Source organism: Periplaneta americana, chromosome 9 (assembly GCF_040183065.1).
Source record: "Periplaneta americana isolate PAMFEO1 chromosome 9, P.americana_PAMFEO1_priV1, whole genome shotgun sequence".
Lineage (NCBI taxonomy): Eukaryota > Metazoa > Arthropoda > Insecta > Blattodea > Blattidae > Periplaneta > Periplaneta americana.
In genome coordinates this window covers 54,620,357-54,640,495 of record NC_091125.1, presented here as the reverse complement: position 1 = coordinate 54,640,495, position 20,139 = coordinate 54,620,357, and the positions used below count along the sequence as shown (strand labels likewise).

Sequence of the window (20,139 nt, the reverse complement as noted above, 5' to 3'; positions counted from 1 at the left end):
TAGCTTGATGAGCGAGCGAGGAATACCTAGTGCCGTTGGCAATGCATTGTAATCAAGTTTTGAACCAACCAAAACGTGCAACCGACCGAGATTTTGCAAAGATTATGTGAACAATTCAGAAATGAATTGTTAACCTATCGAAGATAAAATATTTTCATGACAAGCATAAGTAAGACATTCGCTGTTGGACGTAAGGACTTGCAAAACTTGAAGCATCCGCGTCGCCCCAAGACCAATATCACACTAGATAATTACTGTAACATTTGAGGAGTTCAAGGCCTTATTAAAGATGACCTGCGGTTAACGGTGTACGAAATTTATAGAGAAATTGAGATAAGCCATGAGAGTATGCAGTCCACCATTCGGGATGACAAAGCTACGAGTGGCTCTATGTGTTCCAAGCCTGTTGAATGCAATCAGAAAAGTGCCTGCGTTGAACATTTTGAGACTGTTGAATTGGTAAAAAGCAGAGGGAGCCGTATATTTGAATCGCATTCTCATCTATTTCGAGTCATGGAGGGATCGCTATAGATCTACCCCAGCTTCGAAGTGGGCCAATATGCAAAAAAAGTGTAGCAAGTCCAATAAATCCCTATTTTGTGTGGGATATATTCTTTGCACTGTGATTTAGGATTACGGAAGGAGTATAATTATGTCAATTTTCTCCACGAACGAAGGACAATTAATGCTGCCTATTACTACCAACTGCTGAACAAGGTCAAGACAATCTATCTATTGGTCCAGACGTCCCCATCCGTAGTGTTTTGCTTATGCACGACAATTCTCAGCCCAATACTACAGCCCTAGTACAAGAGAACTTTAGACAAATACACTGCACCGTTGTCTAACATCCTCCTTACAATCGCGATTTAGTGACATACCTTTACCATTCCTTTGGACCACTGAAGGAAGCGCTGGAACACTATTCTAAAATAATGTCCAATTGACTTCAAACACTCCTCTCTACTTTCCACGACACAGAAATAGAAAAAAATACCAATCCGATGGCAAAATCATTTAAATTTTAACGGAAACTATATGTAAAAGTGACTTCTGTGAACATTTGGAAAATATTAATTTAATAAAGAGTAAGTAAAAAAGTTCGCTTATTCTTGACTGAACCAACGTGAACGCTAAGGCTGCAAATGAATCTATCTACAGTGCGTCTTTCCAGAGGAGGATATTTGGTGAATGACGCAAAGTAAAAACACTTTATCTCTTGGTTCTAAAAACATTTCAATGTACGTTTTATTTGTTCCATTCAATATGAAGTTTCTTCTATACCACTAAGATTTATTTTAAATCATCCGTCCTCAAGTGAGGTTGGCCACTGGGATCCGGAATTAACAAACATAAAAGATAAAGGAAAATGAAACGAGCAAAATAATGATTCGATTTGTACATTAAAACAAAAATTTACGTGTTAACATATAGATGATAACGCATAGATATGTCGCATGAGTTGCCTGAGTTACAATAAAATACTTTACTTGCGTTTTTCTGCACTACTTTCAAAATGAATTAGTTATAGGCTTAGGCTATTTTTTTTCTTATACGCCATCGTCAATTTTAACTGTCACCTTATTCTATCTATTTTTTTCATTATAACCATATTATCTCACCGATTCTCTATAGTATCTGTGATGTAAATGGATAATCAAATACTATAATTACTAATATGACAGCATACCTTGAACTTCAAGCAATCCTAATAAGACACCAAATTCTTGAGACGGTTGAAATAAATTTTTTAATGTAACATAGACCTAATTAAATTATGAGAAACTTCTCATTGCAATACAAAATAATATGTAAGTATGTAATCTGAAAATGTGACTTACCTACTAGACACGGATACTAGGTCTAATGAATTTTTATATAAGAAATTGCGTCATTGAATATATACAGAATAGGATTTATGGGTAGGAGGTACATGTTGTTATACTGTGTTTTGTTAGGATGGGATACATGTTGTTATACTGTGTTTTGTTAGGGTGGAGTACATGTTGTTATACTGTGTTTTGTTAGGGTGGAGTACATGTTGTTATACTGTGTTTTGTTAGGGTGGGATGGGATATATGTTATACTGTTTTGTTAGGGTTGGGTACATGTTGTTATACTGTGTATTGTTAGGATGGGATACATGTTGTTATACTGTGTTTTGTTAGGGTGGAGTACATGTTGTTATACTGTGTTTTGTTAGGGTGGGATGGGAGATATGTTACACTGTTTTGTTAGGATGGGATACATGTTGTTATACTGTGTTTTGTTAGGATGGGATACATATTGTTATACTGTGTTTTGTTAGGGTGGGATGGGATATATGTTATACTGTTTTGTTAGGGTGGGGTACATGTTGTTATACTGTGTTTTGTTAGGATGGGATACATGTTGTTATACTGTGTTTTGTTAGGGTGGAGTACATGTTGTTATACTGTGTTTTGTTAGGGTGGGATGGGATATATGTTATACTGTTTTGTTAGGGTTGGGTACATGTTGTTATACTGTGTTTTGTTAGGATGGGATACATATTGTTATACTGTGTTTTGTTAGGGTGGAGTACATGTTGTTATACTGTGTTTTGTTAGGGTGGGATAGGAGATATGTTACACTGTTTTGTTAGGGTTGGGTACATGTTGTTATACTGTGTTTTGTTAGGATGGGATACATATTGTTATACTGTGTTTTGTTAGGGTGGGATGGGATATATGTTATACTGTTTTGTTAGGGTGGGGTACATGTTGTTATACTGTGTTTTGTTAGGATGGGATACATGTTGTTATACTAAGTTTTGTTAGGGTGGAGTACATGTTGTTATACTGTGTTTTGTTAGAGTGGGATGGGATATATGTTATACTGTTTTGTTAGGGTGGGATACATATTGTTATACTGTGTTTTGTTAGGGTGGGATGGGATATATGTTATACTGTTTTGTTAGGGTGGGGTACATGTTGTTATACTGTGTTTTGTTAGGATGGGATACATGTTGTTATACTAAGTTTTGTTAGGGTGGAGTACATGTTGTTATACCGTGTTTTGTTAGAGTGGGATGGGATATATGTTATACTGTTTTGTTAGGGTGGGGCACATGTTGTTATACTGTGTTTTGTTAGGATGGGATACATATTGTTATACTGTGTTTTGTTAGGGTGGGATGGGATATATGTTATACTGTTTTGTTAGGGTGGGGTACATGTTGTTATACTGTGTTTTGTTAGGATGGGATACATGTTGTTATACTAAGTTTTGTTAGGGTGGAGTACATGTTGTTATACCGTGTTTTGTTAGAGTGGGATGGGATATATGTTATACTGTTTTGTTAGGGTGGGGTACATGTTGTTATACTGTGTTTTGTTAGGATGGGATACATATTGTTATACTGTGTTTTGTTAGGGTGGGATGGGATATATGTTATACTGTTTTGTTAGGGTGGGGTACATGTTGTTATACTTTTTTTTTTTATTGGACAGCATGTTCCATTACAAGGTTAGTAATACTATGTTGTTATACTGTGTTTTGTTAGGATGGGATACATGTTGTTATACTAAGTTTTGTTAGGGTGGAGTACATGTTGTTATACCGTGTTTTGTTAGAGTGGGATGGGATATATGTTATACTGTTTTGTTAGGGTGGGGTACATGTTGTTATACTGTGTTTCGTTAGGATAGGATACATGTTGTTATACTGTGTTTCGTTAGGATAGGATACATGTTGTTATACTGTGTTTTGTTAGGGTAGAGTACATGTTGTTATACTGTGTTTTGTTAGGGTAGAGTACATGTTGTTATACTGTGTTTTGTTAGGGTGGGATAGGAGATATGTTACACTGTTTTGTTAGGGTTGGGTACATGTTGTTATACTGTGTTTTATTAGGGTGGGATGGGAGATATACTGTATGTTATACTGTTTTGTTAGGGTGGGGTACATGTTGTTATACTGTGTTTTGTTAGGGTGGGATGGGAGATATACTGTATGTTATACTGTTTTGTTAGGGTGGGGTACATGTTGTTATACTGTGTTTTGTTAGGGTGGGATGGGAGATATACTGTATGTTATACTGTTTTGTTAGGGTGGGGTACATGTTGTTATACTGTGTTTTGTTAGGGTGGGATGGGAGATATACTGTATGTTATACTGTTTTGTTAGGGTGGGGTACATGTTGTTATACTGTGTTTTGTTAGGGTGGGATGGGAGATATACTGTATGTTATACTGTTTTGTTAGGGTGGGGTACATGTTGTTATACTGTGTTTTGTTAGGGTGGGATGGGAGATATACTGTATGTTATACTGTTTTGTTAGGGTGGGGTACATGTTGTTATACTGTGTTTTGTTAGGGTGGGATGGGAGATATACTGTATGTTATACTGTTTTGTTAGGGTGGGGTACATGTTGTTATACTGTGTTTTGTTAGGATGGGAAACATGTTGTTATACTGTGTTTTGTTAGGATGGGAAACATGTTGTTATACTGTGTTTTGTTAGGGTGGAGTACATGTTGTTATACTGTGTTTTGTTAGGATGGGATAGGATACATGTTGTATGTGTTTTGTAACTTCCACATATTAATCTATGTGTGTTTTTATGGAGAGTGGTCAGATTATAATTGAATCGGTCGGAGCTAAAAGGAATTAAGTCAAAATATGAAGTTTTGGGTTTTGCAACAATTTGAACAACTGATGTCATGCGCATGGAACAGTAGAAGAAGGAACTACGACTTTTAAATATTATTTTGTCTTCTATAACATAAAAATATAATATTTGTGTTATTAGTGGAATATTTTTTGCTTCTCCTGAAAAGTTGTCAAAAGTGACTTAATTCCTTTTAGCTCCGACCGATTCAATTATTGTGAGTGAAAAGCGAAACATAATAAGGCCTGTTTTGTAAAGCACGTAAGGTCAAAAGATCCGTGTACTGGATTTAAGGGTAAATTCTGTATTAGTAAAATGTATGTGTAATTGTTGAATAAATCCCTATCTATCTACTAAACAGAATAGTAACTTACAAGAAAGCAGGATCTAGAAATTAGGCATTGACGTAATTAGCACCACGGTCCGGCCGCATTTCACCCCGCTGAAGCTCTCGTGATTACTTTTATAGCAGGTTGAGCCTTTCTGGAACTCAAAATCTGTCCTTCTGTCAATTCTACTCCGCTAACATAGTGCAAGCAAACAATTGCACTTGATTCATTAGTGTTTCTAGCATTGGCTGTCGAAAAGACAATGGACATCTGACATAACAAATGATTTATTTTATGTTGCAGCATGGAAGCAGGGAGCAAAAACGACTCGTTATGTAGAGTGTGTGGGGACAAAGCGTCGGGAAAGCATTACGGTGTGCCTAGCTGCGACGGTTGCAGGGGCTTCTTCAAGAGGAGTATCAGAAGGTGGGTGCAATAATGCATTTTCCGAGATAAAAATGTAAACTCTTTAATAGACTTAATAACTTCTCTCTTTATTCTGACACCATAACAAGTCCGATCAAGGAGAATAGTGGGATGCGTGATTGAAAAAATTAACGTCTTGTACATTTCAAAACAGAATGCGTCCGTTTTATTTTTTGCAGCTGTTTTACGAGTTTCCCGTACATGGGTCACGCTTTGTGCTTCAGCTAAGATCAGGGTCTCAGATGACAAATTAACAAAGGACAAACATAAAACAATTGGACTCCGCCAATCCCTAGGGAAGAAAATAAGTTTTTTGCTAGTTCTGGATGTATGAGCGAGAATTCCTTTTGTGGTAATCGTGTGATAGGAATGAGTGTTTCTCGGTTTACTTCAGCGACTTTTAGGCGTAATTATGTTTCCCATGCACTCATTATTAACTACGACACAAGTGCAAATATGAATTTCCATGTATGTATTTATTTATCTGCAAATGGGTAAACACTCGGTGATAGTATTAAATAATTCCAATTAATAATAATAATAATAATAATAATAATAATAATAATAATAATAATAATAATAAGTTAATAATAATAATAATAAAATACTTGGATATGTACTTTAACCCTTTCATTGCAACCTAAGAAACAATTCTAAGCTTAAACCCATAAGAGTGCGGTGTGTCACCTGTCACCTCATGTGTCGGAGTTCCTACTCATTCTTCACAACTAAGAGAAACTGGAAGTATAAAAGGCAAAAAGCGTAGAGGGGGCGGCACTATGTTTTCACACAGGAAAAACTGGACGATGTAATACTTGATGTAAAATGTTTCTAAATAAAGCTACATTTACTTAATTTTTCATCTCATAACTATGGTACGGATTTTTAGGTCGTTAAAATGTGATGCCTAAAACAGGCTTAAAAGTGTAGGAAATAGCCTCTAAAGAATTGAAAATAGGCTCTAAAAATAATATTTTCTTTAGATACATGTTCCAAATCATCAGGAATTCACTTATAGAATTTAATAATTTTAAATGCTTATACACCGTTACCACCACTACTACTAATAGTACAAGAACAACAAATATCTAACTAGTTATATATAAACTAAACAATTAAATGTGAAAAATAAGTTTTAGACATAAATTCAGTACAAAAACAAGTCAAATATAATCAATTTTTACTAAGCCCTGTTCGCTAATGTCCATAATTAGCTTAACAATAAATTACTAATACTTTTTTCAAAAATTTCAACTAAAAAGCAATGCCGTCTGACACTCAACGCAATTTGTATGCTGAAAATGAACGCTCCACATCCACTGAAGTAACAGGAGCTTATTTCAATTTTGACACTAGATGGACAGGAATGTTACATTGTAAATCCGTGTTTTACCCTGCTAAGATATCTGAACCAGTACGCAAGTCCTTCAATCCTACATTTCTCTGCAGAACTTGCTCCAGTTTATCCCGTACTTTATATCCAACAGAACCAGGAACACATTAATGGAATTTAAAACACAAATTTTCGAAATAAAAAATGGTTGTTTTGACTTATTAGAGATAAAACATAGTTAATAGATCAAAATAGACTTTTTCGTCAAAATAGGCATGTTTAGGTGCTATTAAAATACCAATTTTAGGCATAGTTTTATACGAAACATGTACTTGCAAGTTTTTATGTACTTATCTTTTAAGGATTAAAATAGGTTTTTACCTAAAATCCGAAGTCTAGTCATAACAATTAAGTGATAATTATTAGTGACTGTCTAACAAATTCTTTTGTAATTACCTTGAGGGCTGCATAGCGGAAGCCGGTATCGCAGCTGCAGAGAGTGAAGTGCCGCATATCTGTAAGGAAATAAAACGGGCGCACTGTATGATTTGCATTTATTTTTAAGCATAATCTGTTACTGCAATGTAGCCTCTAACTTATAGGCCTATGTGGATATATTCAAACGTAGGACATGAATCTTCTTACATTGTAGGAGCAGTTCATAACATGCACTAGCCTACATATTAAATTTACACTTTTACACTTTACACTTTTATTGTACAACTATGAGAAGTGTATAAATACTACATGTTCGTTCAAGCGAAGTGCCTACATACTCGTACAGGCTAAATTCACTTAGAAAATAAGATGACGGCAACATGCGGCAGTAGTGTGAAGTTGTGTTAAGAGAAATATAGAATGGAACGATGAAACTCCAAGTGCAAACACAATCAAATGTTATGTAATCGTGAACAACTATTCTCTTTCATGTCAGGAACTTTAAATGAACTGTCGTGTGAATGTTGCAGGAATCTGGACTACGTGTGCAAGGAGAACGGACGCTGCGTGGTTGACGTCACGCGACGGAACCAATGCCAGGCGTGCCGCTTCAACAAGTGTCTGCAAGTCAACATGAAGAAAGACGGTAAGTTCACCAAAAGAAAAATAGCAAAATTATGTTTTAATTTTAATATTGTTACGCCGTGAACTAATAATTAAGAGGTTTAATCCATAAAAAAATGTAGAGCTACTTTAAATTAACACAGTTGAAATTAATATAATTGCCAAAAAATTGAGCCATCAGGATGAAGCAGCTATGGAATAAATGAAGAAGAGGATTTTGATATTCCGTGCAAAATAAAACAGTTCCATTCTTATGATGAAATAAATGCGCTTTGAAAAATAAACAAATTTGTTAACTATTTGACTTGTACATCACACATATTTTCCAAGTCTGAGAAAAAGGTTTTAAACTTTCAAGAAAGAATTAGTTTTGTGGTAGAAATCTCCCTGCTAAATTAATAAGATTTCTGACAAAAATGCATCGAAGGGACTGCCCTTGTACCATGTTTTCTTATCGTGCATTAATTCAAAATCTTGAATAAACTGGTTCAGTTCATAAAGGAATTAAATCGCGACGGCCATTTATTAGTGACATTCAAATTGCAGGTGCTCTTAATAAAAGCCACAACATAGCTAGAAAAACCCGTTATCAGTCAGCAATGCTAATGTTTTAAGCATTTATTTGCATATAGGCTTACTATAGGCTTACAACACTGTCTGGAAAATCTTACGCAAAGTTCTAAAAATGTAGGCCTATCCTTAGACTGCAATTGACGTTAGAATTGAATGAAGCTGATTATAAAATGAGATACAACTTTTCATTACATGTAGGCTATTATTTCAGATAGAAATTAAACAGGAATGGCTATTTCAAAGATTGCGCACAGATAGACTTACTCTACTTTCAATGGTATATTTTATTTATTTATATTATATTATTTAAATTTAAATATACAGAATACAGAATATAATTACAACAATAGAAATAAAATAATAGACTACAATCAATAAAAAAGAAGATACAGTAATATTAACAAAATGGTGGAGTCAATATTCACAGTTGTCGAATACGGACAATAAACAATCCACATGCAGAGACAAAATCCTTTTCTTAGCACATTTCGTAGCCACTTATTTCATCTTGATTGCAGAACTTGATTGGTAGTTATATTAACTTCAGGTTACATTATAATAACGATATTCATAATTTTCTGCCCAATGGCAGGTCTTTCACTGCAAATCCAACATTCTCCAATCTTTCCTACTTCCCACCTTCCTCTTAGTTTCCGCATACGATCCATATACCTTAATATTGTCTATCATCTGATATCTTCTTCTGTCACAAACTTTCTTCCGTTCACGAGTCCTTCCAGTATATACTGCAATAGGCAGTTTCTTGTTAGGCATTGACTCAGCCAATTTCAATAACTATATAATACATACAATTATATTGTGTGTTTTATTTTTAATTTTGGTGGTATAGCACTATTTGATTATTATACAAGTTAAGTGCTCGAATTATGAAACCGGTTATAAGTAATCAATTTGAATCACTTACAGTTTTTAACATTCTATTTACTTCAAAATAAAAAATTCACACTTCTATTTAAAAATTGCTTTGCACGTAAGGAAACGAAATCTTAATATTGTCCGACATAATTTTACCTTAAAACTTCTTTCTGTAATTGTGACCTCTCACCTAATGACCATAGACGCAGATGTGATACCGAAATCGGTAGGGGTCTAGAGAAATAAAGAAAATGTGTGTAAATGGACGGTTTTTACGCAGTAACTGGAAGAATCTTATGTCAAATATTTTATAAACACAAAATGTTGTGCTTGCAGATTATGTACTAAGGCCACGAATAAGATACCATTACAGCCGTTGCAACCAAGTCTCGAATTAAACGGACTTAAAAGCACTCGATAATAAAGAATTTAGGATGGTTAGACACTTTCTTTATTGAAAAGTAGGCCTATCTACTGAAAATAAGTCGTACGAGTTGCTTATGCCAAGTTTCGGAGGTATTTTCGTGGCAACAACATTATCGAAATTGCGTCGTTAAATTCTTTAGTAAATGTCGAGAAACAGGTTCCGTTATCGATAACAAGAAACACTGTCCGAAGAGTGTTCTTACAAAACGAGCATTTGAAGATATGCCTGTTGCAATACTGTGTAATTAACCATGGTTTAAATACGTATCACTCAATACAGTTCAGACAGCTGACTAACAGACTGGTAATGTAAAGTGCCAACAGAATAAAATTGTACAATTGATGAGGTGAAACAACGCACTGCGTCCTTTACTGAGAGTAAAACAAACATGAAGCATTGTGATGCAATTGGGGAGCTACGAAAATACTGTTACGAATGCCTGCTATAACGGCTGGGGGGATCTTCGTGCTAACCACACGATACCTCCATTCTGGTTGGATAGTCCACCTCTGCTTCAGCATATGGATGTGAGGCCAGCAGTCGCTTAGTCGGTATGGGTTCTTAAAGAGCTGTAGCGCACATTTTCTGCCGAGATTCCTCGCTGACTAAGAGGAGACGGCAGACATCCTAAACTGAATTCACCTAGAGGATATGTTTAAAATATTGTGCATGCATACGCAACGTTGTGCTCTTCAACGTTCAATCCAAAACCGCAATTCCTGAAGAGTGTTGACCTCAAAAGTGTAAACCAGGCTTTTTACATAACCCCAAATACAGAACTCTAATAAGAATTAAATTCGATGACCTAGCAGGCCAAGGTACAGGGCTTCCTTTGCCTAAAGGAAGTCGCATGAACGGTTAATTTGAGGGTCTATGTTTATTGGAGCTTTTTTGTTTCTTTCAGTTTGTACTTTTCATCTTTAAATTATTGACTTTTGAAACGCCCTGCATATCTCTTTTAGACACCAAGAAGACGCTTGAGGGGCATGGAGGTAAAACTTCATGTGTTCATGACCACAACACTAGAATGAGGTGGTGTGGTTGACACCAAGTTCCGACATACTTTTATCTCCGGAAAAGACCTAGTAGTCAGTTGGCAGGAGACCGAGTGGATTCCGAGGCCATTCTGGAAGTTTGTCAACGAGAAAAGTCCCGCCATCACCTGAGATATAACTCAAGACCTTTCAGTCCGTAGACAGTTACTCTACCAACTGCACTACCGGCCACTTTGTATAAGTATAACTGAATAGAAAAATAACTGAAACAAAAAGTAACTAGAGTGGAATAGAGATAGAAAAGAATATAAATGAAGTCCGAGACACATGTAACTAGAATAGGATGTTAATAACTTAAAGAAGCCGTTCCACCGTAGTTGAAGCATGAGCATGGATGCGCTGTGGACGAAAATGCGTCTACTCCATAAGATTTCCACGCGCTGCCGCCCATGTAACCTGCGCGAGATGACTAAGCCTTGCTTCAACTACGGTGGAACGGCTTCTAGAATACGGCACAATATAACCAGAGTGAAATTGAATAGGACAGAAATATAATTAATAAAATTAAAAATAAAATAACATAAAATGGAGGAAGTCTACATTTCAATGAATTAAAAAAAGGGGAATTTCTTTCGTCGTCATCATCATTATATATCAAGATTAATTTATTCCCCTGTAATTTCCTATTTCTTCTACCAGATTGAATATACCAAGATCTTCTCTAACTTCTGTGTTTCGCTTTTGATCTCTCAACGTATAGATAGGCCTGATCTCAGAAACCTCATTTCAGATGCCAAAATTCTTTTAGTTTGATTTTTATAAGTGTCCAATTTTCACATCCGTAAAAGTATTGAGACTACCATCACTTTATACAGGGTTTTAAAAAAAGTATCCAATATTTTAGGAGGTGATAGTATGCATCAAAACAAGAAAATAATGTCTAATAAACATGGGTCCTACAACACATACTTTTTTAGATCTGAACACTTATTCATAAGAGGTGCTCAATGTGACGTCCATTCATGGCAATGCATTTCTCTGTCCTACAATACAGCAAAGATGGTGTTGTGAATTTTCGTAATCAGCATGTGTAAGCTGATGAAAATCTCCATGCAGTTGAAGAAACAAGGCATCAGCACTGATTCTCAATCAACTTATGGATAGGCGTTCTCGGTGATAGATAATAGTGTCATATGTGCTACAATAGAGATTAACTGGGGATCGTTATCAGGACTTTCTTATTAACGTATTGTAACAAATTTCAAAGATTGCGTGATTCCTTACGCCGAGGGGCAGAGGAATGCATTGCCATAAATGGACGTAACATTGAGCACCTCCTATGACCGAATGTTCAGATCTCAGAAAGTATGTGTTGTAGGACCCATGCTTATTAGACATTATTTTCTTGTTTTGATGCATACTAGCACCTTCTAAAATATTGAATACTTTTTTTTTAATACGTGTATAACTTCAATTTAGCTTCTCTGTTTGCATTTTTTAAAACATTGCTAAATCGTCCCCACAAATACTGGAATTTGTGTGTCTTTATGGTCACATTTTAATACGAGATACACCTATTGTGACCGAAATACTGGAGAGTATTAATGTACTCCAATGTGTTATTATTAGCAATAATTGTGGACCAAAGATGGTTTGTACACTCTTAGACAAAAAAAAAAAAAATGACCGGACTCTTGAAGCGAAAATTTATCTAAGTTCCGTTCGGCTGTGCGCCTGATACACAAGACTAAAATCAGAGTAGCAAGGACGAAACCAGCGAGATCCAAGAACATACTCTTATCGGCAAACAACTGTTTGAACTGTGTTTGTGTTTATAGCTCCGTGGTAAAACTCTGACTTCACACGCAGAAAACCCGGGTTCGTATCCGCCTTCGTGTAAGTATATATATATATATATATATATATATATATATATATATATATATATATATATATATTTTTTTTTTTTTCGTTTTATTTTTTCTCTACCTAGAAACAAATGATACATTTATTAACGTGCACAGGAGTTAGGGATTAGTTGAAAAATTAAACAAAAACATTCAGTAATATCGGAGACTTCTTCCTAATTACCCTTGAATTAAAGTAAATGCTCAGTTCTTGGATCTTCTCCCTTCTCCATAAGGAGTATTGTTCAGTTACTAAAATTAGTATTAGTAGTAGTAGTAATAATAATAATAATAATAATAATAATAATAATAATAATAATAATAATAATAAGAATAATAATAATAATAATAATATTGCAACAACTAGAATAATAACAATAATAATATTCATGGTATTACAAACACAATAATAATAATAATAATAATAATAATAATAATAATAATAATAATAATAATCATCATCATCATCATCATAATGTTAATAGTATTGCAAAAACAAGATGAATAATGTTAAAAACAAAACCAATGCGTTCCAGATACTGGCTACACTCGTAAATAGTGCCGTTACGTATCTGCCTTGTAATAGCTCCGTGGTAACAGCCTTACTTCTTGAGTAGGCGATTCAAGGTCGTGTACTCCGTAAGAACGTCAGATGTTTATTTTTATATTGATGTGTAATTTATTCAGAGGCATCTGGAACTTCTGAAAACATAGATCTGCGCACATGTAACTGCGCATATTAAATGTGAAACAACCATTCTCTCTTGTCATTATCAGGGGTAACATGGCTGACAGAAGACAGAGGCCAGATACGTGTAGGCAAGCTCTTCTTTGTCTTGGGAGGGAGGCCGGATTTTCAGCTACTGAGGCAGGTAGGCGACTAGGAGTACACGATTCCACAGCTAGAAGATGGGTGAGATTATCCAGAGAAGGAATTACACATCGTCAACCAGGTTCTGGCAGAAGCTGTGTTTCAACTCGTGCACAGGACGCTGCTTTAGTTGCAGAAGTAGAAGCGAACCCGCATCAATCTGCTTCTTGAATTAAAGTAAATGCCCGTTTCCCTGGATCTTCTCGCACTGTCATAAGACGTCTACGGGACGTAGGACGTTATCCAAGAGTGGTAGTAACGAAAGGGTGCATTTCTGATGACCACAGATTATCCGCCTTTCATTTGAAGAGGTAAATGTTAATTTCGATTGGAATAAGGTGATATTTTCAGACGAAGTTACTTTTTCCTCTGACAATTACGGGGGGCAAATAGTCTACCGTTCACGGGGATCCCGATACGATCCTACGGATGTGGCAACTCGCTTTCGCAGTGGCCATGTATCTGTTCCATGGTGGGGCTGGATGTCCAGTGACGTTCTGGGTGTTCTATGGCGGCTCGACGGAAATCTTAATGCCCAACAATATAAGGTCTTAATGGAAAACGTTATGCTTCCCTCTGTACGGATGATATATCCTGATGATGATGAGATCATATTTCAACAGTATAATCATCGTGTTCACACATGTGCCGAGGTCATGAGATGGTTTTCAGAGAGGCCATATATCAGACTGATAGAACGGCCTCCCTGTTCACCAGATCTGAATGTCCTAGAAAATGTGTGGTCGGAGGTGAAGAAAACTGTGAACGCGATGATAAATACAATGCCACGTCGGCCGACCACAAAAGAGCACTCTGGAACATTATCGAGGACGCTTGGGATCGTGTATCTTCACGTCGATAGTACCTGAGACGCCTGATCGCATCCATACCCCGTAGGATGCAGGCGGTTATAGATGCGGAGTGATTACATACCCGGTATTGAATTTTTTGTCTATTTTGATTTTTGTTTATTGGTCTCCGAGATGTATTTCTTAATTTTGTTTAATACAAAGAAAAGGATTATGTTTGTTTATTCCTATCCGAGAAGGATTTCTTTTACTTAAGGTTTATTTTTGTTTATTTCTATCCGAGAAGATTTCGTTTAATCTCTTTAAATACAAGATACAAGGGAAAGGATTGCTATTATGTATCTAACTTGCCCTTTGTAAATATTTAACTTTCTGTTAAATATTTCACAATACTGGTTATTATCAGTATACAAGAAGTAAAAAACGAGAATGAAAAAAACAAGGTATAGACTGAGATTCGAACTCCAAACCTTTTTAATACAAGACCACAATGCTACCGACTACGCTACGCGAGAGAGACGATGACTCTCTTCTTTAAGAAGCTTGTTATAAAATCATCATATAGTGGGGGCAGTGGAATGTTGGAAACAAGAAATTCGTCCGCGTGTATATCATGCTCTGACGAATGCACCCGAAGTTTTCCGAATCGGACATAGAATCTGGAGCCCGGTCATTTTTTTTTATCTAAGAGTGTACCTTTAAAAGCATAACTTTGTTTTATTTGTGTAAATCTATTATTACGAAGGTACTAATAAAATTTGATTGTCTGGGCTACATAAAGCATGGTGTCGAATATATATATATATATATATATATATATATATATATATATATATATATATAATATATATTTTTTTTTACTGCTGGTGATTAAACAGAAGAGAAGATTGTCTTTCATACATCAATTATTTGTAAAATCATTAAAACATTGGAGTTGTAATTTATTACGAATCGAAGAGAAGTGTATGGTGCATACCACAAAGTCATAGTAACTGTCAAGGTTGCAATGATGAAGATCATTATCACAGTTCATGCTAATGGTGATAGTGCCGACGATTGGATTGGTGACAATAGTGCGGTGTTAGTGTTGGTGGTGGATGACAGAAGCTAGTGGTTTCCTAGTGATAGCTGTTGGTGTTATTAGGCTTGACGAGAAATCCGATCGATGCATATGGAAAATTCATGTGAGAACCCTCGATGTGTTGGGTAACCCGCTGCTCCAATATTTGAGTAGATTGTCGCTAATATGACGTAGCAAACAAAACATAGCCGACAATGTGAGCACTCCTGCCTGTCGTTCAAGCAGCGCTAGTCGATGGAGACTAGAGGAGTGGCGTAAAGGTCGTATTAACTATGAATAATGAGAATTCAGACTATAATGTCAAACAGAAACTATGAAGTTTAAGCACGTCTGTGAGACAAAGCATAGAAATCTAAAGGGCATAGTAAAGAAAAATATTTAAAATTTTATAATACTATTTCACTCGCTAGCTTAATGTATGGAAGCGAAAGTTAGGTTATGGTAAAAGGAGAAGAAAGACTGTCCACCAAGTCTATAGAGTTAGAAGACAAATATCCCATCCGATGAAAAATCTCTGTGGGAGACGAAATAATAGAACAAAGATCCCACTTCAGTTACTTCGGTTATGATGTCATCTACATCAACGAAGATTTAGACGTAAAGCTCAATAAACTTAGAGGTACAATAAATAAAAGAGAACAATAAAGAACAGAATAAGAAAAACAACCGATTGCAATGACAATTCTGAACTTATTATGATAGTGAAGTGCGAACTATAAATGAAAACCAATATAGCCGCACAACGATGCTGAGACGACTTATTTGAAATGTAGTACGAAACTGGAAAGTTCACACAACGAAGACTATTCTTTCTCCAAACGTGGGTACTTGATTTGTGGGTAATTTACCCCTTTGTTCCAGCCATTTTCAGCCGGTGTGTTGTGACACACTAGTGTGCCGCGAGAAAATGAAAATGGTAATTAAAGGATGTCGTAGCAAACATTGGAAAAATTAAAGTGTAGAATAGCATATCTACCTAAAAAAAAAAAATCATATTTTACTTGTCTCTATTTTTTAAAATCGTACATTAAACATCTCGGCGAAACATGTAATTATTTATTTAATTGTTTATTTATTTATATATTTATATATATATATATATTTATTTATTCATTCATGCATTCATTCATTTATTTATTTATTTATTTACTTATTTATTTATTTATTTATGTGCTGGACAACAGCCATTGGCCAATAAAAGTCCAGCACAGTGATACAATTAATACAATAAAATGAACAACTATGGTACAAATTAAATAATTGAGATAACAAAATGAAGAACATAGGTTACAATGATTAATTTACAAGAATTAATACTATAATATTTTGTGGAAAGAAGTAGATTCTTACAACAGTATTACCAATTTGTGTAGAAGGATTATGTAAATAATATTAGCAAAGACATTGCCATGTTCTAATACTTCTATACATTGAATAGATCGAAATCGCCTACATGTAAGTTAGCATTAATAATAATAATAATAATAATAATAATAATAATAATAATAATAATAATAATAATATACTTTTTAATATTTCCTTGAATGAAAACATGCATTAAACAAAAATTACTACACTAATATTGTATTGCAATAATTTTATGTCATTAAATTTTACATATCTGTCATGAACTTCAAATAAAAATACAAAAAAGTGTGTTAGTTATTTTTGTAAATAATGTGTAGTCTATTTTGTTTCGATGCTTCTCAACTTTTTCCCCCCCATGAGCCCTTTCGCCATTCATTACACTGTAATTCCCCCCATGTTGACTCAATAATAATGCATGTAAAATTAAAACTATTTTATTTATTAATGCATATACTTTTAACTAATTTATTTGTATTTTATAGATCACATTCCCTCCTAAAATCCTCAAAATTCCCCCCCGCTTGAGAACCACTGGTTTAGATCATGAGTGTGCCGCGAGATTTAAATTAGATCTTTAGTGTAGAACATGTTCAAAAAGGTTGAAAAACTCTGTTCTAGAAAAACATGCCGCCGTACTTGTAAACTCTGCCGCAAAGAGTTGCCCATGATATACGTATCAATGGAGTTAGTCCACATCATAAAGTGTTATGATCAGACAGCTGATTTTCGGTCCCTACACAGCGACAAGACGTCACTTCCCTTGGCGCACGGAGGGAACGTAGCTATGAGTTTAATGACCTCCCTGCAACTGATGTACAACTAACGTTCAGTATTGGGACCGAAAATCCGCTGTCTGGTTATGATTAGGATTAGTGGAGCAATGGTGAAATTCTGATACGGGAAACGGAAGTACCCGCAAAACCTAACACCTAACAGAACCACAAATTGCACATGGACTCTCCGGAATTCGAATCCGGGTTATCAACGTAGAAAGCCGACGCTCTAGCCGTCCGACACACAAAGAAGATAGGTGCCTATGAAAGACTGTAGGCTAGAATAAAATGGGTGACCACACAGAAAGGGCTGAATGAGGAACCACTCACGAAAACAGCCTTTACCTACCGACCACAAGAGAAGGGAGATTGTAGACACCCACGGAAAAGATGGACTTAACTGTAATAAGCTGGAAGTATGCGCCTAACCATTGGTGAAGAAGATGGAGAAGAAGTAGAAAAGAAGAATAAGAATATCCAATCAGATGAAATTATATTTTTAAGGATAATGAAGGAATGTAGACCAGCGACGGCTTAAAACTATCATTCATCTGGCATTGTTTTTTTTTTAACTTGGTTGTATGAACTACTAGGTTAGTTAGCGTAATATTGATGATAGCGAGATAGTATTTGGCGAGATAAGGCCGAGAATTTGTCACAGATTACCTAACGGTTGGAAAAACCTCAAAAAAATTCAATCAGCTCAAGCGGGAATCAAACCCATGCCCGAGCTCAACTCCGGATCAGCAGGCAAACGCGCTACAGCTTGAGTTACGCCGGTGGCCACAACATTGCTTCTTAAGTAATTAAATATTGAACGATAAAGATAGTTTAGAACAGTCTTTGAGTATATTAAAATTCTATGCAATTTTGGCAAAACAGCTTTAAATAACCTCTGCATTAGTCTTTAAACAATTGAGTTGTATAGATATCGGGTGGCCACGAAATATGGCACAAGTATGTAATGACTTTATTGACTTGCAATAGTAGCAAAACGGAGCTTTACCGCGTTACGCGCTGACAGTACGGGAATGACTGGATGGCTGATTTAGAGAATGTGCATAGGACGCCGGAGTTCTACTGAATGGCCCGCAAGATCCCCCGACCTAACACCACCTGATTTTTTTTCTTTGGGGATATTTACATAATTAGGTGCGAAAGCATACCATTCAAAACGTGGCTCATCTGTGCGAATTTATTATTGAGGAGCTCAATTCCCGTAGAGTTCTGCAGGAAGGCATTCTAAAACGTCAAATTAAGATTTCCAGCTTGTATTGACTTGAATGGTGTCTAAGCTGATCTTGTATAGAAAATTGATATAAACAGAATACTTTCAAAATTTTTAGGGGTTTTATAGTGGTAATAATGTAAGTCTAAGTAATAATATTTTGTTAAAGTTTTTATTCTTTATTAAATATTGGCCCTTATTTCATAGCCACTCGGTATATACTAAACGCAAACAAAATCAAACGTGTATGTATGACGAGATGAGGCCGAGAATTCACATAGTTTAGATGGAATTTGCCTTAGGGTTGAGGAAAATCTCGGAAAAAACCCAACCAGGTAATCATTCTAAGCGCTAATCGAACACGCGCCCGAGCGCAGCTCCGGATCAGAAGGCAAGCGCCTCCGCCAACTGAGCTACATCGGTGGCTACGAACTATGTTCATTTCGGGTGCTGATAATGATTATTCCAACTTTTTTATAGGCTACTTCTAATAAAGAGAAAGCAAAACTGAAACAAATTTATCGCATGTAAGTTATTTTAAAATATTATTCGAGACTGCCATAACACTCAATATTCTTAGGCCTATATCTTGTCATTAATTTATAAGTATCCATTTTACTTGTATAAAGAATTAATGATGTAGTACAATATCCAAAATCTAGCACAACATAATTATAACTCATGAAATAGTCCTGAATTCGGTACGAAATAAAAACTTCTAAAATAGTGGTTGATTCGCATGCGTTGATGTACCAGTCATGTGTGCAACAGTTTTATTTCCATGAACTTGGCAGCAATGCTTCAGACTCTTTTGCCGCTTCCGAAGTGATGTCACCAGGCAACAAGAACTTATCGAATGGATGGCCCTTTGTGGGAATCGTCGCAGGTGTGAGAGAATTGAAGATTCCTCCCCTCCTCTTAACATCCGTCACTGAGCCTGAATATTGCTATTGTGTTACGATATAGAGTTTCACGGAATAATTCTAACAAAGCCAACTTCAAACCACGCGTTTTATTAACTTCTCTCAATTTGCTGTCCAGCGGGAGTGACGCGACACTGGCATGATTTTGACATGGTTTTATACAAACATGCTAACGTGAGGGGACAACCACAGAGAAGCTCAAAGGGACTCTCAGCAATGGATCTACGTTACTATGACGACGTTAATGGGCAAGGCGCTCTTAAGTTGGACAGCATTCCAGCTGCAGGAGGCCAGACTTATCATGAAGATATAGGCCAAGCCAGATACCATCTCCTACATACGCATGCGCAGGCAGAACCAAGTTCTAAACCCTTTTATGGGTGATTAACGGACAGGTTAATAATACGTTTAGCAGTACTCACCATTAGGACTTGCATGTAGTGAATGTGGAACATCATTACGAAAGAAAATCGTTCAAGGATATCGTTGTGTCATGTGTCACAGTACTCGAATGTAACTAGAAGTCCCT

General features: G+C 35.9%; 1 protein-coding gene across 1 annotated transcript in view; it reads left to right on the top strand.

The window, feature by feature from the left end:
• Window positions 1-5,262: 5,262 nt before the first annotated feature.
• Window positions 5,263-20,139, top strand: part of LOC138705577 (nuclear receptor subfamily 2 group E member 1-like) — a 53,777-nt gene continuing 38,900 nt past the window's right edge. The window contains exons 1-2 of the mRNA XM_069834179.1: window positions 5,263-5,384; window positions 7,686-7,801. Of these exons, the coding sequence (XP_069690280.1) occupies window positions 5,263-5,384; window positions 7,686-7,801 (238 nt within the window). The remainder of the gene's footprint in view (window positions 5,385-7,685; window positions 7,802-20,139) is intronic.